This window comes from Choristoneura fumiferana, chromosome Z, assembly GCF_025370935.1.
Source record: "Choristoneura fumiferana chromosome Z, NRCan_CFum_1, whole genome shotgun sequence".
NCBI lineage: Eukaryota > Metazoa > Arthropoda > Insecta > Lepidoptera > Tortricidae > Choristoneura > Choristoneura fumiferana.
Window position 1 is genome coordinate 995,756 of NC_133472.1, and position 27,076 is coordinate 1,022,831.

Here is a 27,076-nt window from a genome sequence, read left to right on the forward strand (position 1 = left end):
TATTATTATTCCCCTCTTTCTTTCCCTTTAGTCAAAAACAGCAGGGCTACTACGAAACTCAAAACTCGAAGTTCGTATAGTACCGTCCCTCTCGCTCTCGTATTAAAAAGTATAAGTGTCAGAGGGACCGCACGACACAAACTTCGAGTTTTGAATTTTGTAGTAGCCCTGCAGGTAGTACCTTAGCGTAGTACTTACTATTTCTAAGGTAAAGATTCAAAAAACCGTACTTAATAGTTTCTGCTGTATTGCGTAAATAGCAGTAAAGAGGATAGGCGGATAGGCATAATGTTCTTGTTAAATTAAACTTTAGTATCCATATGTAAAGAAAGCTACTCAGGTTTTTCTGAATTCGACTCGAGTTCGACAAAAAACTGCAGGGCTACTTCGAAACTAGAAACTCGAAGTCCTATTTAATACTAGAGCGAGAGGGACGGTACGATACGAAGTTCGAGTCGCGTGGTTCATAGTAACCCTGCTGAATAAGTATAAGCGCGTATTAAAAGTAGATTATGTGAGGCGAGCCTTATTAATTTTGGCAAAAATAAAAGTAGCCATGAATATGCCCTGTCAAAATTCTTAAAAAAAAAATACAGTCGCAGGATTCTGCACGTCAAAATCTTTGGTCAAAATTCTTCCGATAAATCTTCCACTTGCCCCTACTATTTTGAGAGATATAAACCTAAATTTTGAAATACTACTTGTTTAGTAGAACTATGCACAGTTTAAGGCGTACTTTACTGAGTACAGGTAAGCTCTTATATAAATTATAAACATAACCGTAAATACCATGAATATTACAATAATATCAAAAGCAAAGCAACTAACTTATTTTCATTTTTTTATCACCTGCCACTAGCTGCTGCGTATTAAAGTGTTTATAAAATACCTGGCATAATAAAAACTATGTAATATGCAACTAAATTAAAAAATAAAATAGTAAACAAAATGTTTTTTTTAGCTGCAAAAAGCAGAAGGAAAATTACAAGAAGACCGGAACAGAGCATAAGATGCATGTCAATCATAGATAAACCCTCTGATGAGAAGATGGTGCCCAAATTCCAAATTCCGAAGGGCATAATGGGTCAGCCAACATGTCATACTCATCCGCACATGATCCCACCAGACTTCCTGACATGCGGTATTACTCAAATGGAATATAAAGAAAGAAGGGAAATATTAGTTCAGAAATTGTTATTGGAAGTGAATAATGTTCACAAGTCTCATATAGTGAGTACTTTTTTGTATTGTATAACTCTTTATCGTCCAGGGACCTGACTTTTTTAAGACTTTATTACTTACACCCTAGACGTGGTTCACCAGCTTTTATATTTCAATATTCTTAAGATTCTTTTTGTAATGAACAATTTGTACTTTATGAAGTACATTTGGTTGTTATTCTTAGCATTGACTAGTCCAAGTATGCAAGGGCCTATAAGGTTATTGTACTTAAAACACATGAAAGTAACAGTTAACAAGCGAGAGATGTACAAAGGAGATGGATGGAAGGATGGAATATTGTTAAAGGCTTTTATGTAACTCAAAATAATGTATTAATTTTTAATGCTTTGAGTGAAGAAAACCTGCACACAGTTTTTTTTTTTTTGATCTAGTATTTTAACGAGGCTTTAGTACACCAAATGTGACTATGTCAGCCTCATGGGGAGCCACAGTTATATACACCACACTACAAATTTCACGCTCTCCGTTGCACTGAAACCACGTCTCTGGATGCAAAGGCCTGTCTAATGAACCTGTCTGCACACAGTTGTGAAGTAATTCAACACTGGGCCCACATGGGAACTACGGCCCAAGCTCTCTCATTCTGAGAGGAGGCCTATGCCCAGCAGTGAGACGCAAACAGTCTAGGATGATGATGATTTTTAATGTTATTTCGTTCAGATGGCAAAAGAATACAAAGATATGTACAGTACAGTTTGATTAATTCGAGTTAACACTTGACAGATGGGCATGCCTTCAGTCAATTTTCAACTTTGACATCATACAAATAAAGCCATTTTTAGTATTACCCACGTTTACAGATTATGTAAAAACTATTGTATTTGTATGACCTCAAAGTTGAAAATTGACTGAAGGCACGCCCATCTGTCAAGTGTTAACTCCAAGTAATCGCAGTATATTGCGGTGTCACTGACAATGTGTTTTTTTTTTTAATATATTAAATAACTTACGTTTTGTGAATTAAATTCGGGTTTTGTGCCGCATACCTTGATATTAACGAAGCTCGAAATTTCGGCACAGTCGCATGCGCCATGATCACGAGACAACCAAGGTACGCGGAACAAAACCCAAATTTAATTCATAAAATTTGTTATGACTCATGTTTAAATATTTATTCCAGATAGTAATACCAGCGGCTCACAAGCAGTACATGTCAGACAAGATACCGTATGTGTTCCGTCAGAACTCGGACTTCTTCTATCTGACAGGATGCCTGGAACCAGCTGCCGTGCTTGTCATAATCAAACCTGCGCAGACTGACAACTTTAAGGTTAATTGATACAAATCATTTGGGCTAAGTATTACAGTCAGCTGCATTGAGGGGTTCACAAAAATATACAAGAGTAATAGAAAAATATGCAAGAGGATAGGGGTTTAATTGGTCCCTTATAAAGATTACATTTATAATATTTGCAAACTTTATAGTAGTATTATTGTATGCAATCCCTATTTTAGTAAAATGAAAGAGTAACAATGTAGTTTTTAGTTTTTATGCACATTTTTACCTAATATCTGCGAAGCAACAAATTACGTCACACATTTGGGGTGGGGGGAGGAATCGCGGTTTATGACACAGGAAGAAAACAATTGAGATTTCCATAGCAATAGGTGTGACAAGGAAAAAAATGTTAGAAAATGTCAATAATTAAATATTTAAAATTGTCAATTTTTTTCGATGACTTTATTCAAAGTCTTTATTTAAGTATTACTTCGTTTTTTGTAGCATCAGAAAAAAGGTAAACAATCTTGACGAGTCTTTTTATTGAAAAACTTATCAAATCTGCAGGTGGTAGGACCTTGTGCAAGGTCCGCCCGGATTGCTACCACCATCTTGCTCGCTAATCCTGCCGTGAAATAGCAGTGCTTGCATTGTTGTGTTTCGGCGTGGAGAGTAAGACAGCCGGTGAAATTACTGGCACTTGAGGTATACCATCTTAGGCCTCTAGGTTGGCAACGCATCTGCAATCCCCCTGGTGTTGCAGGTGCCTATGGGCGGTGGTAATCTCTTACCATCAGGTGACCCACTTGCTTGTTTGCTAAAAAAAAAACGGTTAATATTACTTAAGATACCAAAAGAATAAATGATCATATCAAACTCACAACATTTATTGACAACAAAAACACAGACACCCACACATACACACACATATACACATATGTCCTTGTAAAGTGTTACATATTTGCTGTGAATTATTCATAAGTGTTTTTCAATAAAAGACACGTCAAGAAAAACGAAGTACACAACAATAATAAGAATGAAAAAAGAATCGCTTTGTACGAATTGGAAAGATCCATTTGGTATCTCTTTCGCTCCCCAGTCAATTTTGTTCGTGCACGACAAGGACAGCCACGCGGAGCTTTGGGAGGGCCCGCGCACCGGCTGCGCGAGCGCCGCGAAGCTGTTCGCAGTCGACGAGGCTCGGCCCATCGACAACTTCGCTACTTACATGGCCAAGTAAGGATTCAAAAAGCTAGATTATTATCTATATAGTAGATAAAAAGTGTACACTTTCATTGTTTTTGAAATTTTGCAAAAATATGGTATTTCCTACTCAGAATCAAGAGCACAATCGATTCCGATAGTTTAAACAATGTCCCCAAAAAAAAATGACAGTTTTGCGACGTTTTTTTCGTGCACAGTATGGATGTGACAAAACTGAGTCATAAAATTTTGTATGAAAAAACACATTTTTTTAACGATTGAAATCGATTGTGCTCTTGATTCTGAGTTGGAAAAACCATATTTTACCCAAACATTAAAAAAAGGACAGGGTACAGTCACCAGCATTAATATCTGCCACAGCGGAGCGTGCAAAAATATCTGACACGTCCTTCCGGCCCTAGAAATAGAGTCGTATCAGATATTTATGCACTCTTGTTGCGTCAGATATTGGTGCGGGTGACTGTACACTTTTTTTTTAACTTTCAGATATATCTTCTTTCTTCTGCCATACACATTTGTTTGTACTTAAAATTTAGATTTTTTCACTGCTTCAACATTAATTCTGAACAAAAAAATCAAAAACAACTATACAAAAGCAAGGACCTAATGTCTTTGGCTTTTAAGGTGCCTCAACCCTAAAAAAAACTGGGCATAACCTTCCACAGCTTAGCCACCCCGTCTCGTCCATTGATCCTGTGGTACAACCAGTCGTCTAACCCCGAGCTGAGTCTGCTGCTAGCGCCCCTCCGGCAGGCGGGGGCCACGTCCGGGGACCCCCAGAAGGCCCTCCACATGATGAGGTCCATAAAGAGTCCCGCTGAGAAGGAGCTCATGAAAGAGACATGCTACATCGGCAGCCAGGCTATCAATATGGCCATGGCTGTCACTAAACCTGGTGAGTTATCCGTAAAGACTGGTCATAAATGAGGGCTATCGTTTTTTGTCTCACTAGATGGCGCACTGTTGCGTGAGGTTTTTAAGTATGGCTTTCAAAGTCTGTTATTACGGGCGTGAAAACAAAGTTTAGATTAAAATCATTTTTAATACACCTTAAAACCGTACCATGAAAATATCGAGCATGCCACAGTGTTGCATAGTCCCGTTTTGTTCGAAAAAAAGGGAGGACAAAGGTTTCCGAAAGACAAAACTGTCTCAAAACACAGACATTCATTGCCCCGGAACGCATATTTGCCATAATTAATTTCAGATATTGCAAAATATTCACAAAATTATTCTAATTATAAATAAACCCGCGTAGCTCACCCAAATCTATGAGATTTGACATTTCGGAGACCTCACGCTACACTAGCGCCTCTAGCGGCGAATTCATACGCGATAGCCCTCATTGGTGTGAATTGTCCCGTGATATTTATATTTATTTATAACCAGCTCAATGAACTGTGCAGCTAATTGAACACCTTCATGTGTCAGGCGTGTGCGAGCACTATCTGACGGCGGTGCTAGATTACAGCGCGCGCGTGGCCGGCGCGGAGCACCCGGCCTTCCCGCCGGTGGTCGCCGGCGGCGCCCGAGCCACGCACATACACTACGTGACCAACAATCAGCTGCTGACTGGCGAGGATATGGTTCTAGTGGACTCTGGTACGGCCTTCAACTTCATACATGGCTCGACTAAACCCCCAACGCAAAAAGGCACCGTAGCTCTTAAACGGGTGCACCGATTTGAATGCGTTTTTATTTAATTGAAAGCAGGTTTTCTGGCGATGGTCTTAGACATGTTTTATCAAAATCGGTTCAGCCGTTTTTGAGATATTGAACTTTGAAGTGACAAAGTCGGGGGTCTTAAATTTTTTTTGATTAGGTTATTCTTGTCACTCGTTGCTATAGTTACTGTCTCCTGGATCACTCTTAAACCGTATGATTATAGGATTAAAATTTGCCAAACATGCATTTAAATAATACATAATAATAAATAAATATCATAGTTCCAAACTAAGCAAAGCTTGTACTATGTATTCTAGGCAACGGATAAACATACTTACATAGATAAATATATACTTAAATACATATTAAACATCCAAGACCCGAGAACAAACATTCATATTATTAATACAAATATCTGCCCGGGCCGGGAATCGAACCCGGGACCTGAAACTTCGTAGGTTCTCTAACCACTTGACCATCCGGTCGTCTTGCTCGCTAATCCTGCCGTGAAGCAGCAGTGCTTGCACTGTTGTGTTTCGGCGTGGAGAGTAAGACAGCCGGTGAAATTACTGGCACTTGAGGTGTTCCACCTTGGGCCTCTAGATTGGCAACGCATCTGCAATCCCCCTGGTGTTGCAGGTTTCTATGGGCGGTGGTGATCACTTATTTTCAGGAGACCCACGTGCTCGTTTGTCATCCAGTCGAATAAAAATAAAACAATCAGCTATAAGAACAAAAAAATGTGTAGAATTTATAAACATAGTTTACAGAGATTTTAACCAGGGAATGCCTGTTTTATTAAATCTAAAATCGAAGCCATGATTCCTAAGAACAGATGTCGCTGTCGATGATCTCTCATAGTTTCTGATTTCTCCGTACTGAACTGACCCATTTGGATTGATCATCCTGTATAAAAAAACTTACTACTTACAAAATTCATATGGAAGGTGACAGTGCTCCTTAAGCATAGATATAAAGATAGGCAAGGACTTTGCACTTAATTTATTTATTGTTATTAATAAGGCCCGGAATTTTGCGTGCGAGGGAGAGAGCACCGCTTTTTATCGATGTTATCGAAAAGTCGATAGTTTTTTTTATATTTTTTGTTTTTATTGTAGAAAACCTCAAACTTTTCGATGATACGTATTTTCAGCGGTCAATGACGAAAAAAGTTCAAAATATTGGAAAGTTTAATCTATTTAAATTGCTTTATTGAAATCACTATAATTACGAATACCTTTATATTTTATAACTTGAGAAAATATCCCTCTGAGACCACTTAACGTTACCCTTTGATAAAATAAAAGAGAAAATATTATTTGGTATTCCTTCCGTTCTTACCACGAATATAAAGTATTTTATAATAATATTCCAAGCAAAAATATATTTACAATTATGTATTAAAGTTACAACTTAATTTAAAGTTGTTGATTTAGTATTCGAAGTCATTGTTAATATCAGCAGGGCTACTACGAAACTCGAAACTCGAAGTTCGTGTCGTGCGGTCCCTCTGACACTTATACTATTTAATACGAGAGCGAGAAGGACGGTACGATACGAACTTCGAGTTTCGTAGTAGCCCTGCAGTATCGATAATATCGATAAAAAGCGATGCTCTCTCCCTACAATCTATCAATAGCCGCACGCAAAATTCCGGGCCTTATTTATTTATTACATACAACTTTTTTATCCAAATTAGTCCTAAAGGGTAAAAGCCTCCATCTTCCACTTTTCTTTGTCTGCAGCCATGTTCTCCCAGTATTTTACTGGTGTTTTTATGAAGTCAGCAATCCATCTCTATCTGTTTTCCAGCACTTCTTTTTACTATATAAAAAGGAATGGTGGTGTAAAAACAAAACCCTATGGTATCTGTTTAAAGGGAGCCAGCGGTGGCTGTACAATTCGGACATTTCGAGGACATGGCCAGTCTCCGGGAAGTTCTCTAAGCATCAGAGGATACTCTACGAATTAATATTAACAGTGCAAGTAAGTATGAACTAAAATAATTTCCTTGCTCACCCGCGACCTTACGATAGCTAAGCTTATGCAAAATATGCGTGTTCATGCAGTTCCTCCACCTCCACACTGTAAGAACACACACAAATCACACAAACCCATCTATCACCACCACCACACTACACTGACGCGTTTCGAACTCAACCAGAGCTCATCTTCAGAGTGACACAACCGTACACCATGCTACCAGTTGTTAGACAACCACCACCACCAGTTGTTGTTGTTGTACCAGTTGTTTGAGCCCGTGTGGGCCCTGTAACAGGAGCAAAAAATTTAAACCACAGGTTCTGCTACTCAAATGGAACTACTTTAGTTCTGCAACATTCAAAAATTAAGTAATTTTATCATTGTGTTTATTCCAAACAAAAATTAAATGGTATTTTCAATGTACGGCATCCAATACGTCGCCTGTCACGTAACAAAATGCCGGATTTCGTAATACATTGCTTGTCCAATTAAACTTTAAACTAGTATAATAATCATAATACAAGTTATTTTCAAAAGTTTTAGAACTAAATTAGCTCAAGATTAACATTGGAAGCTGTGGTTACAGTTTTCGCTCCTGTTACAGCCCACCTATATCGACATCATTTAGGCAGAGTCATCTTCTTCTTCTCTTTTAAAATATGGCTTTTCTGTCCTAATTAATAGGACAATTTCGCCAGTGTCAAGGTAAACTCTCTTTGAGAGGCACGTTGTACGGTGATTGTAGTTTTTGCAACTTGATAGTAAAATTCCAGAAACCACGCGGAGACAACTTGCGCATTAAAAAATGTTAGACACGAGAGCAATATAGGATTTTGGGATCACTGTTCACTGTTAAGGTTAATCGCCGCATAAAACACTATCAAAATTATAAACCAGCCAAAGTAACAGAAATAGCAAAATTATATATTGTCTACATCCGCCATGTTCGAATGCTACAAATCGAATCTAGGCAGAGTCGATAAGTGAGAAGTCACTATGACAGATCAAAAATGACATGAGAATTCCGCCCTCTGGACTTAAAAAAGCTGCTTTCCAGAAACGTCTAATCCACATACTGGGCGAGCACCGTCCGGCGCTCGACTCTCTCTTCGACACGATGTGCCGCCTCCTCGGGACACATCTGCAGCAGGAGGGCATCCTGCCGAGGAACATCGACGGCAACGACCTGATCGGGGTGAGTCAATCAACGACTTAGAATACCCTAGATGCACCGTCACCTATGATGAGTTCTGTGACGTTTCGAGTTTGAAAGTTTTAGAGATGTACCATTTATCGAGTGAACTATCGATTTTTTAATGCCTATTTTTGGAGAAGTTGCATTATATTTAAAAAAAAAAACAATATTTTCCAGTTCTCCGCCCACCGGGACACCGTTTTCTCGTTCTCGCTCAAAATAATCCCTCAAACGAATTGAAAACTCCCAACTCTGGGAGTTCAAAACAGTATTTTTAGACCGTTTCGGCATTTTGCATAAAAATAACAATAAACCGAAAGAGAAACAGTAACAAAAGTCAACAACAATAATAACAGAAATGAACAATAACAAAATACAATGCAAAGACGACCGGATGGCCAAGTGGTTAGAGAACCTGACTACGAAGCTTGAGGTCCCGGGTTCGATTCCCGGCCGGGGCAGATATTTGTATGAATAATTCGAATGTTTGTTCTCGGGTCTTGGGTGTTTAATATGTATTTAAGTATGTATTTATCTATATAAGTATGTTTATCCGTTGCCTGGTATCCATAGTACAAGCTATGCTTAGTTTGGGACTAGGTCAATTGGTGTCAAGTGTCCCATGATATTTATTTTTTATTTATTTATTTTAAAGAAAATGCAATGGAGACTCAACTCGTATACAAGGCAGACGCACTGTCACTAGACAGTGATACTGGCAAGCACTGGCCACAAGAGGTATAAGATGGCTGCGGCACCCATCGCCTCTCAAGCAGAGGGTCGTGGGTTCAATCCCCGGCTCGCACCACTGTGTTTTTCGAAATTCATGTGCGGAATTACATTTGAAATTTACCACGAGCTTTGCGGTGAAGGAAAACATCGCGAGGAAACCTGCACAAACCTGCGAAGCAATTCAATGGTCCCAATCCGCACTGGGCCCTCGTGGGAACTATGGCCCAAGCCCTCTTGTTCTGAGATGGCCTGTGCCCAGCAGTGGGTCGTATATAGGCTGGAATGATGATGACGCCACTGTGTTAGAGTCCGTTCCCACTTGTCGGTTGCCGGAACCGTTTCGTGTCGGATGTCGGTCGTTTCTATAGAAAATCATGTCGTGCAGGTGTGAATATCTAATATATAAAATTCTCGAGTCAAAAATGTTTGTGACTAAACTCCTTCGTTTGACCGATTTTCATGAATTTTTACAAGCTTTTTTTTAGTTTCACCTGTCCCGTTGTCTGTCTGTCTGTAATCAAATCTTGCAAGTTAAATTTGACCAACTTCCGATAGTCATATTGGCTTGAAATTTGGAATAATTGTGTAAATCGCGTGACAATACAATAATCCAGTAGTGGCATCCTGGTAGTCCGGCCAGGATCGTCTCCGCAGGACGAAATTTCAACGGTTAATAGCATCGACTTGTAGTTTGGGTGACAATGCAAGTACAGTCAACAAAAAGTACAGTCAGCAAAAAAGCCTATAATAAAAATGATTTTTTTATGGTTAGATTAGTTATTTTGTGTATACCAACTGGGTAGGTCTGAAAATAGGACGTAAACTATATTTCATACTTCTACCCGGGCGGAGTCGCGGGCAACAGCTAGTCTTCATATAAAATGTCCAGCCACTGAAACATCCGATTGTAATCCGGGCCCGAGATCCGGCAAGGCAACCAGCTCTTAGACAAGCCCTCTGACCCTGTGTGTTGTTTGCAGAAAGCGTACCGTCTGTGCCCCCACCACGTGTCCCACTACCTCGGGCTGGACGTCCACGACACGCCGCTCGTGCGGCGCCACCTGCCCGTCAAAACCGACATGGTGGTCACCGTCGAGCCAGGTGCATTTACCGTTACCGCGGGGTTAAGAGCGTTTATACCTGCTGAGCTGGTAACGTTGCATCTTTGTTAGTTTTTCTCGATTATTCCATAAAAATTGAATGAAAATTAATAATGTTGTCTGATAGAACACTTTTTAATATATAAGTTAATGTGTCTACTCCAGACACAGTGACAGACTTTTATATTCCTTAAAAACGAACTAATGTTTATGACCGATTTTTAGAGAAAATAAAAGTCTATCACTAATAATTATTGGAGTAGAAACATTACGTTATAACTAACCCCCTTATTCATAAACGACAATCAAACCTATTTTAGTTAAAATGCCGCTAAAATTCGTTTGTCCTTATCTGTCACTTCGACATTTGTATTTGTTAGAAAGGGACAAAGCATTTGTTAGTTAACATAGGCTTGTTAAGTTTTATGAATAAGGGGGTAAGAAGTGTTCTATCAGACATTTTTTTTTAATTTTCATTCATTTTTTATGGAATAATCGGGAAAAACTAACAAAAATGCAACGTTGCCAGCTCAGCAGGTACAAACGCTCTTAAAAAATAGCCTATGTCCTTCCACGGGACTCCAAGTATATCCATACCGAATTTTGTCTAATTCCGTTCTGCGGTTGAAGCGTGAAAATGTAACAGAAAGTTACTTTTACATTTAGGGGCTGTTTCACCTCACCATCCATTGATTAGTGTTAACTGACGGTTAAATGTGATGCCGTCTCCGTCTATTCGAACAAAACAAATAGAGACGGCATCACACATAACCGCCAGTTAACACTAATCAATGGATGGTGAAACAGCTCCTTATAGTATTAAAGTAGGTAGGGATTGAATCAATCTGTATTTAATAATTAGTAGCCTTTTCTTAGCTTGCTCTGTTTATTTATTTATTTGTTTGGGTCAAATCTTGGAAGCTCAATTTGACCCACTTGCAGTGGTCCAATTGACTTTAAAATTTTTTTTAATTCGACTGGATGGCAAACGAGCAAGTGGGTCTCCTGATGGTAAGAGATCACCACCGCCCATAAACATCTGCAACACCAGAGTATTGCAGACGCGTTGCCAACCTAGAGGCCTAAGATGGGATACCTCAAGTGCCAGTAATTTCACCGGCTGTCTTACTCTCCACGCCGAAACACAACAGTGCAAGCACTGCTGCTTCACGGCAGGATTAGCGAGCAAGATGGTGGTAGCAATCCGGGCGGACCTTGCACAAGGTCCTACCACCTGCATAAATTTGGCATACTTATGTAAATTTGGTGAGAATACAATAATCTGGTAGTGACATCTTGGTGGGCCTGCCAGGGTCGTCTCCGTAGGAGGGTACTCCTCATTGATAATTGTACAGACTTGAAATTTGGTACTGATATGCAGTTGAAATGACAATGCAAGTACAGTCAACTAAAAATCTTTTATTAAAATAGTAGATTGTACAACAAGAGCATAAAACGAGCCATTTTACCCGAAGCGTTCATATAGCCACCTGAGCCGGTACGGCGAGGGTAGATAGACACGTCGAGGGGAAAATGGGTTTTATACTCGAGTTTTACACTCTGCTTTTCACTTAGATGGCGAGGAAATGAAATAGAAACAGTGGAAACAATGATTCACTTTCTATGTACCTTTATTTTTATGCATTATTATAATAATTCCATTTTTTTATTTTACTGATTTATTATGATTGATATGAATGATTTTTTGGTTTTATATAAATTAAAAATTATCTAAAAAATATACAGAAACTTTTTTGTTTGTGGCTGTAGACACCTGATTGCCTTGGTCTTAAGTTGGTCTTAGACGAAGATTTTATTTTATGCACTAGAGCATAAAAAGTCATTTTATGTCGCCTAGATACAGCATAAACACGAACTTTAAGAGATGAGAAATGAAAATGAAATTTTTAACATTAACTTATTTTGTGATGCACACGTAGAAATTATCGTTAATTTCGTGCCAGCTCTTATAAATCGACCTAAACTAATGTCGCACCTCGGACATTCAGTTGCTAAGTGGAAAGCTTATACGAATGTTTGTTCTCGGTTCTTAGGTGTTTACAGCCTTATTCATGAAAAATCCTTAATTCAGGTTTGATCGGTCTGTTACTTAGCAGACCTTGCTTGTTAGCTTGTTAGACGGTTGTCAAGAAGTATGATTCATAAACGTTTGCTAGCAGTCTGCTAGTTGTTGAGCTGCTGATAGACGGATTAAACGCGTTAGGTTGCCATCTTGACAAGTCAAAGACAAAAAATGGCCTCATCGATAATTTAAAAAAAATTGACAGCAGTGACAGCAAATTAGCAGGAAAAAAAAAGCGAGATGTTTGTTTTCCCGCCATTTCCGATCCGCATGTTTATGTTGTACCTAAGTGCAAAAAGCCGTAATTATGTTAATCATCCTAATTTTATTTTTTTCATATTTAAGTATTGTTAGTAAAGTAGTAAAGTAGCAGTAATAAATACCTAATTTAGAGGATTTTTAAATACAAATTCCTGAAAACAAATTTTCCTAGATTTATATTAAATCTTTGCGTAACCCTCCCATCACTAAAAATATCTTCGGTATGGTTTTTTGATCTTGTCAAAGTCAGCTGTTCAAACTTGTGGCGGCCATTTTGTGACTTAGCAGGGAGATAAAGGAGGGTCTACGGTCCTCTAACTTTAGCAGAGCCTTGATCGACTGATTAGCGCGAACAGACGTTTATGAATCATGTTTTTTAGCATCGGGCCTTCAAGGAGCCTTCCAGGAGGCTCTAACTTTTTATGAATAAGGCTGTTAGTATGTATTATTTATCTATATAAGTATGTTTATCCGTTGCCTAGTATCCATAGTACAAGCTTTGCTTAGTTTGGGACTAGGTCAATTGGTGTCAAGTGTCCCATGATATTTATTTATTTATAGTTCATTAATAAATAGTGGTTCCGCAGGCATCTACATACGCCCCGACGACACCAGCGTGCCGCCAGAGTTCCGAGGCATCGGCATCAGGATAGAGGACGATGTACTAATAACCGACAGCGAACCGGTCGTCTTGACGGAGTCCTGCGTCAAAGAGGTTCATGACATCGAGGCTATTGTGGGCAAACATAGCATGTGAGTGCGGACGGTGTTGCTCAAAGTTCCTCGTTACGCCTCTTCTGGGCACACTGGGCACGTGCCCGGGGCCCCGCGATGGATTGGGCCCCCCTACTCCATTACAAAACGATAACCGATAGCTAAATAGTGCTTTATTATGGTCACATAGGGGCCCCATTGTATCCTAATGTGCCCAGGGCCTCTAATAAGTGAGACGGCCCTGCTCGTGACCCAATCCTCTTTAGTGTGGGACCCAAAGCGGGCTTGACCACCAGCGATAGGTCCACGTACCCAAAAAAATTTTTAAGTCGATTTATTTGTGAAAATTCGACTGTAAACAGAGGCTTAGATGAGATGTATAGTAAAAGGTTGATTGCACAAACAAGTCTTACCCGTAACTTTATCTGCATCCTGGAATTTTATATTATCCCGGGATAAAATCCAGAAAAATGACATATTTTATAATAGTACAGAAAAATTACAAATTTATCAGTAGAGGCAATCTTTTCCAAGCGATACTGCCATAGAATAAACGTTGCAATGCTCAAAGTGATTTAAAGAATTCGTATTTGATTGAACATAAATTGAATGGCCGCAAAAAACATATCCCAGCAATAGATTTATTCGCTGTTAATCTCCTTTACTCTTTCTTTTCAGAAGTACAATGAAATCCAATAACCTTCCACTCCTGCTTTTTCCTATTCCTGCTATTTACGAATAATTCAAAGTGTTATAGAAAAAATATACAATGCTACACCTACGATAGTACAATTTGACGTGAAAGAATTCTGCGACAACTGCCATTTTGTATCTGAGCTTTAAAAACATCTCGAACATGTTCACGCGTCTCAGTTGTTATATTGGCAGGCATCTCTTCTAGAGGCGCTTAACGCATTCACTGCCACCTGACTTGACTTGACTGACCACAGGTGCCACCGACGCACATGTGCGTTCAAAATGTATGAATAATTTTGACAGCGGCACTGGGGGGAAGTTCCAAAAACGCATATATGCGTCGGTGGCAGTTAATGAGTTAAAGGCTGTGGTGATGTCATTCTACGATTATCCCATGTACACCTCACACACAATAGTGATGTCAAAAAATTTTAAGTGAAGCTAGAAGCCCTGCCAGCTGTTACGGCACTTGTCCGACCGCCGACGATAAACTAGAAGCTAGTAGAGCTAGAAACTTAAATACGAGATGACGTGCTATAAGGGCTATCGTTTTTTGTCTTTCTAGATGGCGCCGCTGTTGCGTGAGGTTTTTAAGTGTGGCTTTCAAGTTTAGATTAAAATCATATTTAATACACCTTAAAACCGCACCATAAAAATATCGAGCAATCACAGAGTTGCGTAGTCCCGTTTTGTTCGGAAAAAAGGGAGGTCAAAAGTTTCCGAAAGACAAAACTGTCTCATAACACAGACATTCATTGCCCCGTAACGCATAATTGCCATAATTAATTTCAGGTATTGCAAAATATTCACAAAATTATTCTTATTATAAATAAACCCGCGTAGCTCGCCCAAAAACTATGAGATTTGACATTTCGGAGACCTCACGCTACACTAGCGCCTCTAGCGGCGAATTCATACGCGATAGCCCTCCTTAGATGCGAGTTTCAATAGTTTTTTCGCTGGGCTACAAGCGATTACTCGCACTGTTAGTAAAATAACTGCCGTTTGTTCTCTCAGCGTGGGTTCAGAGTGTAGCAGTGTTTTCAACCTGTAGGTCGCGACCCCCTGGGCGGTCGCGAAGCCTCTTTAACCCTTTATAGGGCAACGGTCGCTCTTGCGACCATAAGACGTCCATAATTAATAATAATGATGTAATCCAAAAGACTTAAAATAATAGTGTTCACATACTGTTAAAAAAAGCCGTGGTGGCCTAGTGGTTTGACCTATCGCCTCTCAAGCAGAGGGTCGTGGGTTCAAAGCCCGGCTCGCACCTCTGAGTTTTTCGAAATTCATGTGCGGAATTACATTTGAAATTTACCACGAGCTTTGCGGTGAAGGAAAACATCGTGAGGAAACCTGCACAAACCGGCGAACCAATTCAATGGTGCGTGTGTGAAGTTCCCAATCCGCACTGGGCCCGCGTGGGAACTATGGCCCAAGCCCTCTTGTTCTGAGAGGAGGCCTGTGCCCAGCAGTGGAACGTATATAGGCTGGGATGATGATGATGATGACATACTGTTATAATTTATTCAAAGCTTAAAGAACTTATTGGATAGATCGTGAAAAAGATTGGCGTTAAAAAAGTCTTGCTCTATAAAGGGATAAGGGGGTCGCGAAACCCCTATATGTTGCTGCGAAAAATATTTCAGTAAAAAAAAACAATAAGTTCAAGAATAATATTTGGCACAAAATAAAATACATGAAAAAAAACAACGGGGTCGCGAAATATTTCTTCATACCAAAGGGGTCGTATCATGAAAAAGGTTGAGAAACACTGGCGTAGCAAATTCCACAACTACGCTAGCTGTCGTGTTTGCACTTCGCTGGTACCCTTAGTGTAAGTTTTCGGTTACAAAATACGTCTCGATCGCGTTCGCGTTAAAATCTCATTTTGTATGGAACCACGAACATCGCAAACGTTCCGCTAGAGGCGCTGTTCGTGTTTGCATACAAATTGAGATTTTGAGGCGAACGCGATCGAAACGTATTTTTCACACCTCTCCTTCAGAAAAGTAACTTTTCCTCCCTGACGAGAGGGAGCAAAGTGCAACTTTTCTGTTCAAGGCTTTTCTAAGAATTTTATTGCAAATGCCATTTTTTGAAGTTGATAATTGTAAAGCCACGCCATTTTCTATGCTGGTTGTTCTTAATAATAATTTTAGAATTTGTTTTTTTCAAGTTTCTTAATGCTCGGTGTGAAAAGTTGTATAAGCCACTCGGGAGCAAAGTTATTTTCATCTTGGGCGTTAACACTTGAATCCCTCATTACGCTCAGGATTCTATTGTAGAATCCTTCGCTACATTCTGGATTCAATGTACGCCCTCGCCGTAAATACACCATTTTGCTCCCTTGTGACACAAATAACTATTGTAACCGAAAACTTACACTAAGGGTACAGGTAAACTGCTACGCACGCGGCGCGCGCAGTTAGCGCTGCTCGTACTGTAGTTCAACAGGCGGCCACCGCGTCAGCCAGCGTAGACCCTGAAAGTTCTCCCAGCAGTGTAAACAGCCAGCGATTAACCATTAATATTATGATTATGAATCTCTTAGCCTTTTAACCGCCACGGTCGGACACAGACGACAATTTTTTTTGTTCTGAAAATCGTTCCATATGCGCCACGAAATGCCGACATGACCACTATGGCGCTTTTTTCAGCTGTCGTGTTGTACCGACCGTGGCGGTCAAAGGGTTAATAGGACTCGGAATTTGGATACTTTCTTCTGTTCGTTTCTTAAGCGAGACAATAGCTAATAAACATATAAACTGATCGCTTTTTCGACGGCGGTGGCGCAAGTAGCTTACCTTACAAAAAAAAACTAAAATTGATTTGAATTGGTTTTTTTTTAAATTAAAACCTGAAACCGAAAAAAAAAGTTTGCTCACCTCTGATCGTCATACTGAGTCAGGGATAACTGCAAAGTGACTGAGGCCATAGAATATCCTTCAATATACCATTGTATTTAGATACAGACTTTTATTTAGTATCTAACCAGACTGAAGTTGTATAGGCTTACAATGAATTTTGTAATAAAGTCAATTGATCCTAACTCCGCTCAGTAGTAAACAAAACATGATCCTTAACTGTATTGTTAGCCAAAATGATATAATATTGCTTTTAGTATCAGGTGTCTTAGGAAAGATGAAATTTTACTCCTTCACAAAAACTTACAAACCTGGAAATAAAATGTATATGTCTGACAAAGGCGATTTTCGTGGCAGATAAGATAATAGACGTAAGAACGTTAGGTTATTAGAAGCTTGAAAATAGTTGACTAATTATTAGCTGTTGTCTGCAACTTCACCTGTGAAGGCTTATCTGTATCCTGCAAGAATGGTGCAATTTTATAACATTGTATTAGGGTTGGATTAGAGTTTACTACTTGATATTATGAGGATCAATTCCCTTTATATTTATTGTAAATAATATATTTGTAAATAAATTGGTAAAAGATAATAAATTATTAGCTACCTATGACTTTTTTTCTTTCTATCAACACCTAAATCCCAGAACATGTTAGTGGTAAACACCTTGGAGATGAATGAGATATGTAAATTGTCTAAATGAAAGTTATGGATTAACTTAATATGCGAGGACAGGATGACAATGCAATAGGGAATATGCAAGCATTTTTATGTGTTCAAATAAATATATTATTTGACAGACCAGGTTGTGAAAGAAATTATTAAATTATTCAGATGCTGGATATTTAAAATTGGGATGCAGCAAATTATGTGAAATTTAATATAATAAGTCAATTGGCAAATTTAAAAAAAAAATAATTTTCCAAACATTTTGCTTCTACTGCCCAAGCCCTCTCATTCCGAGAGCAGGCCTGTGCCCTGCAGTGGGACGTATATAGGCTGGGATGATGATGATGATGTTGCTTCAACACTCGCTGTTGAATATGTGATTTTTGTATAATGATGGAGCTATTATGATTTTTAATTTGGTTTAACCAAATTATTTTATTTAATTTACACTGGTTACCTACCATCACCATAACAAGACTCGGCTCCAAATTTTTAGGCAGTTCATTCAGTTTTGTTTGTAAAATTATTTAGAAGAAAATTTATGTTCAATGGAAAATGTCCCTGTTCTATTACAGCTGAAAAAAGAAAATTTCATAAACAACAATGCAACAGGGATGTATGCTGGAAAAATAGGGAAGGCTTTGCCCAGCTGTAGGATACTTTAACCTGTTCACCACCCCAGTCACCCAGTTGTGACAGCCAATGGAATGTGTCACGCGCCACGGTCATCTATACATGACCAACATTCAACTCAAAACTAATCCTTCTGCAATGGAATTAAAAATCAAGTTGATTTGTGACGTGCAGGCACTTAGTTTGTTTTCTGAAGAGGTTAATGGCCAAAAAAAAACAACAACTGCAGATATAGCTCCACTGTGTTAAAGGATTTTTTTTTTAAATATAATAACTAATCATGTTTTTATTATGGGAATTAGAGAATTCCATACTTAGCATAAGCGCTTTGAGCACAGATTAGCTGTTTGGAAAAGTATCTGTTCATTATTCAAGCATTTTTTCCAAATCCCACACATTTTTGTTGAAATGGCAGAAGACAGACAGTTTTCACATATCTGTTTAAGTACAAGACACCAGTCATAGAGCCAATTCAGTCAATATAGACAGTTAACGCCAGTGGCTTGCAGTGAGGGCAGGGAGTGCTTGTAGTTACCGCACACCGGTAACAGGGTAGGCAACATTAGCACTGCCATGAGGGTAGTAGACACTCTGATAATGACCCATTCCTACTGTATTACACCAAAATAAAACACTTTTTTACAATCAAATAAAATTTAATAATTTATGCTATGGATATTAAAAAAAAAACAGAAAATTATAAACATTCACTCAGTCCATCTGTGTTTGCAGCTCGTACACACGTAGTAGAGCCTCATTTCTTCCTCAGCTCGTCTCGTTTGCCCTTGGAAGAAGACTGCTTCCCTGTGGTTGCATTTGGGGCACATGTGATCTTTGGTGCGAGGCAGTGTAGGGTCACTCACCACATCTGGATTTATATGGGTCAATTCGTCGACTTCGTGCATAATTTTGTTCACGTACACGCAGTTCGAGTCCGCAAGCTGCTTATAGTCACAATTTCTGCATGCGTAAAGCAAAACTTTGTTGTTTTTGTCCTCGCGCGGGTACAACATGTTGTTGCATTCTTGGCAGAACTGTATGCCGACGTAGCCCGGCCCTCCGTCCTTTCTACCTTGAAGATTTAATGTCATCCTCGAAGTAAGTTATCTTATTAGCACAAAATGCGTTCGCGAAAAATAAGAATACAACACAAATACGAATACGACCGTTGGTCAACTTGCTCAGTAGGGTACAAATCGTCATTAACATTGACATTGACAGCTAGCTAGCGGTAAAGTTTCTCGTGTCTATGGTAAAAGCTAATGTTGGCTTCCCATTTGCTTCCCATCGAGTCTTTACGTGGCAAATGAACCGGACGAACTTCATGTTAACGCGTCCCATTCACAAGCAAGTTTCAGGTATATCTATGAAAATTTGTGGCCAGGATAAATATAGCTTACTTCATTGATGGGAAAATTGTGAAAGTAATAAAATTTTATAACTAATACTACAGAATAACTAATAGTATGTACTACCGTAAATACATACTAAAATTAATGTAGAACAAAAAAAAAACTGTCCGATAAATTGATTGTTTTTTCTCCATAAAAGACATTGAACATTTTACTGTTTTGTGATTATCATATTTTCTTTTAACTTTTAATAATAAACATTAAAAGCTTTAGCAAAGTGTTTAAAACTCAAACGACTTAGTGTAGTTGTAGTTATAATTTATAATAGATGATACTGTAAAGATTTTATCAGAGTACAGGTAATACTTCAACCAATATTTAACTATACCTATTGTAATTTTTGATTCGATCACTTATTTTATATTTTCACCTTAGCTTAGTTATTTTGGGCACTAAAAAAAGTTCTAGGTAATAAATAGGGAATTATATAACACTTTAATCGTAGATAATACATAAACAAATTGAAGGAGATACCTAGAAGCAATCACTTTTCAATGCTAATGAGCATTCTCGCGTGAGTATACACTGCGCTTTGAAACTGCGCTATTAACATCTCCATCATTCACGCCAAGAAACATAGATAGAGCATCTCTTTCACTCATACAAATATTTCAGCGAAGACGCCAAAATGAAGAGCATAAAAAAACTCACTGGTATATGTGACTAGAACTTCACTAGAACTACTTAAGAAATATACGTCATATCTAGTAACCAGTTAATTGGGTATCTACTGTTTTAGGAGAATTATAATATATAAAACTAACATTTAGTTTGACTTGAGTTTTGATTTTGTCTGCTTTTATCATTAGCTTATGTTATTACCTATATTAAATTACTAATCAAACAAATAAAAACAGGAAAGCACTTAACTACATAAAAATTGCATAAATTTGTTGCAGAAATAAAAAAAAATGCAATTGTTTAAACAAGAAGAAAAATTTATTTCATTTATTTATAAAACGTCATAAAACGACATCAACAAAAAAGAAAAAAAAGGTGAAACTACTTTTTACTAAACAAATAAAACTTAATATTTTAAAAATAAATGAAACCGTTATAATTCGCCATGGTAAATGATTATCTTGTTCTGGCAACCCCAATATTTTGTCACTATTGTTGGCAGCTTTGCTAAGTTGTAGCTGCAGTCTCGCATACGATTTCTTTTCCCATCTGTAGCCGACTGGTGTCGTGCTATCCAAATGGGTAAGGAGCAGTTTTGTGGCTTTATAATATTTTTATTTATTATTTTAAGTTTTAACGTGTTAATAAGTGTTCTGTTAGCGCATGCATACTGTGGAAGCGAATTTGATATTTCATTACACCGTTTTATTTAGTAATATAACTTAGTGCACGCCTAATTACGAGTGTCGGCCATGGCGGCGACATGTTTTTCTCGTGGTGTAAAACGAATCTCTTTGCATCTCGAAGCCGAAGCTTCGTTTCCGTGGTGTATCGACAGCGTTGTCATCAAATCAAAGTATTCGACCGTGGCGTGTGTTAATTTCCTGGCTGGGACGTGTAAGTGTTAACCGGCGTCTCGACTTTTCCAGGTAAACCAAGGGGGATCCGCACTGCGCGGAAACACGTGAACCACCGTCGCGAGCAGCGATGGGCGGACAAGGACTACAAGAAAGCCCACATGGGGACAAGGTGGAAGGCCAATCCCTTCGGTGGTGCATCTCACGCGAAAGGCATCGTTCTCGAGAAAGTGTAAGTAACCTGCTTGGATCGATGTGTTGGATTTGTTTAGTGTTAGGACGCGGAAGGCGCGTGCGCGGCGTCGGCGCGTCGGGCAGGGCTGTCGCGCGTGGTATTACTCCTGTGAATGTGTGTTCCTCTACAATCACAGGATAATACTGCGAGCGGCAGCCCTGGAGGCTTCGTTTTTGGACTCCCCAACTCCGAAGGTCAATGAACTTGTTTACACTTGCAATTTCTTTATTTCAGAACATGGTAAACAAACTGGTAATTCTTCATCCTCGTGTCGCTTATCGATTTTTACTTGTTCAAACCTATTTGATATACGCGCTTTCATTAACCAGTGTCAAGTTTTCTTCTTACATTAGGTTTTGCTATGCTTTCGTCTATACCACGCGCCATATAACTCAGCCTAAAAGTTCATTAATACTCAGTTTTGACGCATTTTTCAGATACTTTTTTATGCGACGTCTTTACGTTACTCCCGGATTGTATTCGAATCGCTTAAGTATAGTGCCTATTCTATTATTGGAATTATACCTTTATAGTTTTTGTGGTACTAGTCGTGGCAATGAACTTTTAGGCAAAGTTAGGCGACCTTTGTTTACCGTTAGGCTCCTCATTTATGAAAAGGTCGCCATTTTGTGTAAACTGCTGTTTTAATATGTATGATCTTTCTGAATATTTATTGAACATATCTCAAGCCAAGTCTACTACTAAAAACTTAGTTTCTGTCAATTACTTACCTACTGTAATTATATCTTAAATGATTAGGTACATGCTTTGACATGGCTAAGTTTTCCTTTTAGCCATGTAGATTTAGTATTTCCGGTACCTCTTAGGGACTGCATGTAGTGGTAACTTTTAGGTTAAAAATTGCCAAGCTAATCTTTTTGTGTATCATTATTAGTTTGACAGTACTTAAAGATGAATTCTTTGCATTATACTGTAGATAAATATTAGTAAATCGTCAATATAGCGATTTATTTTTTACCTATTTCACTTCTCTTCTATCAAGTCCAAACTTCACTTTATCTGTTTAGTATTTATTTAAACAACTGCATGCAACTTAGCTATGCTTGACTACGAAGACATATCCCATTTTTCACTGCATCGGAATGAGATGATAAAATGTCTGATGAATAAATCTTCACACATTGGTTCTTCACTTCCATGTATAATTCTGACATTGATAAGTAGAATATAAAGTTTGCCAACTTTACCAGTATGTTTTCCAAGTTCAGAAGCTCTGTAAAGTTGTGACCAATGTTTTTGTGACTCATCAAACTTTAAAGTTCACAAATTAACCAATTTACGAACGACAAACCAATGCCTGATAGGTGACTTGCTATTAGATAGTGTAGGAACTGGCTGTCATTGTTCTAATCTAGCAAATGTTTAATTACAAGCTATTATTACTCCCCAGCTCTTTTAAAAGCATGTTAAACTAAAGTAAAATACCATGTGACAGCTAAAAACCTAACCTATAACAGACCACGTGGTTTTAACGCACGCGTATTATTTATGCTTCCAGCTACTTTCTTTTTTAATTTTGTCCTAGTTTTTTATTTGGGTTTGGCTTACCTGCATGGTACCATGTGGGGATCCTTGAAATGATAACATGCAAAATGAAATACATTTATTCAATACTTTGCATATCACATTAAAGCAGTATTGACATGGTGACTTTGACTCACATTTGAGACGAATGCAGTCTATTGTAATCTATTACTGACCTAAAATGATTTTGACAAACTTAAAACCTAAAATTGCTAAAAGTGGCTCTGAAGCGGTAACATTTTGTGTGCTCTGCCCTACCTCGTTTAGGAATACAGGCGTGATGTTTGTGTGTGTGTGTGTGTATTAACTAAAATATTCCCAAGGCTTTACTCTAAAGTCTTCGTTAGGACTGTTGTAGCCAAATGCTTTGTGGTTGACATGACAAAAGTTCAGTCACCTGCATTATAATGTATGCCTTAGCAGTGTGCTAAAAATTGAACACCCTAGAAATAGTAATATCAGATAAAAAATGCATGCTGGTATGTTGGATATTGGTGCTAGTGACTACCTATGGTGTTTGCCCTGTTTCACAAAATGTGGCATGTAAGACTGACAATTTGGTCTAAATTATATACAGAGAACCTATTTAAAGTTGGAACTCCAGTTGTAATGGAGTCATAATCATTTGATTCCTAATGCTGCTGAGTTTTAAATAAAGTTTAGTAGATAAGCTGCCGGTTACATTGATAGGTGCAGCATGTCACTAAATTTATCTACAGGATATAGTAATGTTTATTATTTAGTGTATGTAAGACTAACAAATATCATGGGCAAATTTGTATGGGCACTAAAACCTGTCTCGTTTAATAGATTTTGGTAACCTGATGTTTTTTTTACTATGACAAGGGTCGCCCTATGTACTTTTAGTTTTAAAACAACCCAAACATAGGGTGATCCTCGTCATAGTAAAAAAAGATAGCCTAGCCTAGATCTATTAATACTTTAACTGTCCCTCGCTTTCGCCACAGTCATGGATCGATACGTCCGTGCATTACAGGTAATGCACAAATGTATAGAGTTGTCCGTTTATGACGTCACAGACGTGGCAGAGCTAGTTTGACGGTGCATTATGTGTAATGCACGGACAGTTTGTATTAAATGGAATGTGTTTAGTTTCTGTTGGTGGGTGTGGGGACATTTCTGCCCATGGTCCTTTAGTCCAGGGAATGAATATATGGGTTTTCGTTATTTGCTCAGCTGCCTTTATTAATTTATCAGCATTTGAAATGCACATAATGTGTTTGCAGGCACTTAGTCTCAGGGGCAGTGAATGTGTTATGGTGTATTTTATTTTTTAAATGTTATTTTTATAGTTAGTTTAGCTTACTACAACAAGAGACATTGATATCGAAAAATTATCAAATTTGTGTGGATGTGGTTAATGGATTTGTAATTGTGTGTAAACCCTGAATGTACGACTTGATAAATTGTGCCCAAGCCAAATTTCATACATACATTAATCATCATGAATCATTCATCACATCACTAAGTTTTTGTTACTTTTATCAAATAAATAAATATTTCTTTCTATCATGCATGCATTCAGGGTTGTCAAATACTCTGTTGTACACTAACTGCACCTATTGATTTGATTTAATTTATAGGTGCCAATCTAAGACTATTCTAAATAATAATTTGCTTATCTACCTGTGTCTAACATTATTATATTTCTGTAGTGGTGTTGAAGCCAAGCAGCCTAACTCTGCCATCCGCAAGTGCGTGAGGGTCCAGCTCATCAAGAACGGCAAGAAGGTGACCGCATTCGTGCCCCGGGACGGTTGCCTCAACCACATTGAGGAGAACGATGAAGTGCTAGTGGCAGGATTCGGTAGGAAGGGCCACGCTGTTGGTGACATTCCCGGTGTCAGATTCAAGGTAATTATCATGTTTTATTTTGAAAATGCTTAATTTGGAGCTGCTTCTCCCTTACCTTCACGATATGATTTGTGAAGATATCAGTATTATAGATTTCGAGTCTGTAGCCCAACATCCTATGGTGGGCAGCTCCCCCCCCCCTATATACGCCTTTGTGTGGAGGGACTGACGTAATTTCATGATTTTACGGGCCTTGATGCAAAAGCCAGTCAAGGCTGTTATGGTCATCAAGTTAAGAAGTATTTATGTGAACTCTCATCTCCCAAGTGCCCAAAAATATTGTTTTTAGGGTTCCGTACCCAAAGGGTGCCAATGGAACCCTATTACTGAGACTTCGCTGTCTGTCCGTCTGTCACAGGGCTCAGGGCAACAGGTAGACGCTTGAAATATTCACAGAATCTTTAAATATTTAAGAGGGGCTCCCATACAACAAATTTTTTTTTTTTTTAGAAAGAAAAAGAAAGAAAATACATTTATTTAACGCCATAAAAAACAAACATAGGAACAAACATAGAACAAATAAAGACATACATGACGCTAAACAGGTCCCCACTCAGCATAATGCCACGGCAAGCCGTGGCGCTGATTTTCAGTGAGGACCTTATCTAAAAACTAACTCTAGTTTTCTAGTCTTCTAGTTTTTATTTTCGTTTTTTTTTTTTTTGCTAATGTCTAATGGTGTATAGATAATGGTACGGAACCCTTCGTGCGCGAGTCCGACTCACACTTGGCTAGTTATTTATCCATGTTGCTACTATCATTGTCCTAGCGCTGCTAAACACTAAATACCGACACATTAATGCCAGTTTTTTGTTGTCACACATTACTACTCAAAGCTAAGTGGGAGTTCAACTTAAGTCCTAAATTAGTTTATTGCAGTAGGTATGATTGAAGGTAACTTAAAGATACACAGTGGTGGTTCGCAATTTTGACTAGTGCATTTACCAGTTATTAAATAGGCCCCGTGGAAAGGTGACTTAAAATGCTGTGCCCTTTATTCTGTGCGTCTACGGCGCACGGGCTCTATTTGGAATGCGACAAATACTGCATTTTAGTCTACTGTTTGCATATAACCACTTTTACTGATAAAAATAAAAATAGGAAAAGAATGTCTTAAAAATTTATTGGAGCATACTACCACAGAATCAAAAGCAGCTATCGAATACATGCCTGACAAAGAATATTTTTAAAGCTAGTGGACATTGTGACGTATTATGAAATTAATAAGGTTCAGTTTCCAACTCAATGCAAGTGGTTGCTAAATCGCCTCTACCTTATCAGGGGTAAACATACCAGAGGATCATTGTAAATAAAATAATAATTACAAGAAAACTACTAATCTAATTAAATTGTCGCCTTTTTAACAAGGTTATAACTGCATCTTTCTAATACTCTGTTTCACAGTTTTTTTGCCACTTTCAAATGAATCAGTCTAGCTATGATTTTGATTCCATATTGTGGAATTGATTTATGAAAGCCATCAGTGTCATAATTTTATTGATTTTTTTTCTTTTTGTTGCACAGGTCGTGAAGGTGGCAAACGTATCTCTCCTAGCGTTGTACAAAGAAAAGAAGGAACGGCCAAGATCATAAGATGTGTGATCGCGGTGAATTGGTAAGTTTACCTTGATTAGCTACTTAATTCGAAGTTTCTTGAAGCCCTACACTGACCAGACTAACATTTTTTAAAAAGCTATTATCTCAATTGATTTTTGTGTAAGGTTTTTTTTTATGGATTGGCAATAAAGTTATTGTAAGATTCAACTTTTTTGAATTTTATTTCCCCTAAATGATGTCAAAACTTTGTATTTGCTACTACTGATTGCCATGAGGTGAATTTTATAAACTGATATAAAAAAATATATTTATTCAATATATTTTTTTGAATATTATTAATATTTGTTTAATTGTTTCAGTTATAACCTGCGGCTGGAACCGTCAAAGGGATAGTTGTAGGTTAAGTGTAAAATCTGTATGTGAAATATAATTGTCTTACGTACATCAAATTGCATTTTGGTTTTACTACTCCTGGAGGATATCTATCCTAGCGTAGCGATAGCGTTATGACCACCCCCTAATAATAATGGTGGACTCCTTTTTAACCGACTTCATTGAGAACACAGTCAACACTTGAATGGTTTGTTACATTAATTTCCCAAAATAGTTCGCATTTTTTCCCACTGTTTTTATACTGAAGCTTATTTTCGCAGTAGCGTTGTTTTCCAATCAGAATCGACCGTGTCGACGG

General features: G+C 38.2%; 3 protein-coding genes across 3 annotated transcripts; 2 read left to right on the forward strand and 1 right to left on the reverse strand.

The window, feature by feature from the left end:
- The first annotated feature begins 604 nt into the window (after window positions 1-604).
- On the forward strand, window positions 605-14,170 carry LOC141430565 (xaa-Pro aminopeptidase 3-like). The gene is made up of 11 exons (XM_074091366.1): window positions 605-750; window positions 962-1,230; window positions 2,363-2,512; window positions 3,561-3,697; window positions 4,351-4,580; window positions 5,117-5,287; window positions 7,230-7,336; window positions 8,391-8,528; window positions 10,241-10,361; window positions 13,292-13,457; window positions 14,097-14,170. The coding sequence occupies exons 1-11, from the start codon at window positions 717-719 to the stop codon at window positions 14,158-14,160; spliced, it is 1,587 nt and encodes a 528-aa protein (XP_073947467.1). The 5' UTR covers window positions 605-716; the 3' UTR covers window positions 14,161-14,170.
- Window positions 14,171-18,930: 4,760 nt separating this feature from the next.
- Polr2I (RNA polymerase II subunit RpII15) lies at window positions 18,931-19,531 on the reverse strand. Its single transcript, XM_074101724.1, has one exon. It carries the CDS (start codon window positions 19,372-19,374, stop codon window positions 18,991-18,993), a length of 384 nt encoding a protein of 127 aa, XP_073957825.1. The 5' UTR covers window positions 19,375-19,531; the 3' UTR covers window positions 18,931-18,990.
- Window positions 19,532-20,810: 1,279 nt separating this feature from the next.
- On the forward strand, window positions 20,811-26,834 carry RpS23 (ribosomal protein S23). The gene is made up of 5 exons (XM_074091488.1): window positions 20,811-20,898; window positions 21,246-21,405; window positions 24,630-24,828; window positions 26,353-26,443; window positions 26,745-26,834. The coding sequence occupies exons 1-4, from the start codon at window positions 20,895-20,897 to the stop codon at window positions 26,419-26,421; spliced, it is 432 nt and encodes a 143-aa protein (XP_073947589.1). The 5' UTR covers window positions 20,811-20,894; the 3' UTR covers window positions 26,422-26,443; window positions 26,745-26,834.
- The last annotated feature ends 242 nt before the right edge of the window (window positions 26,835-27,076 follow it).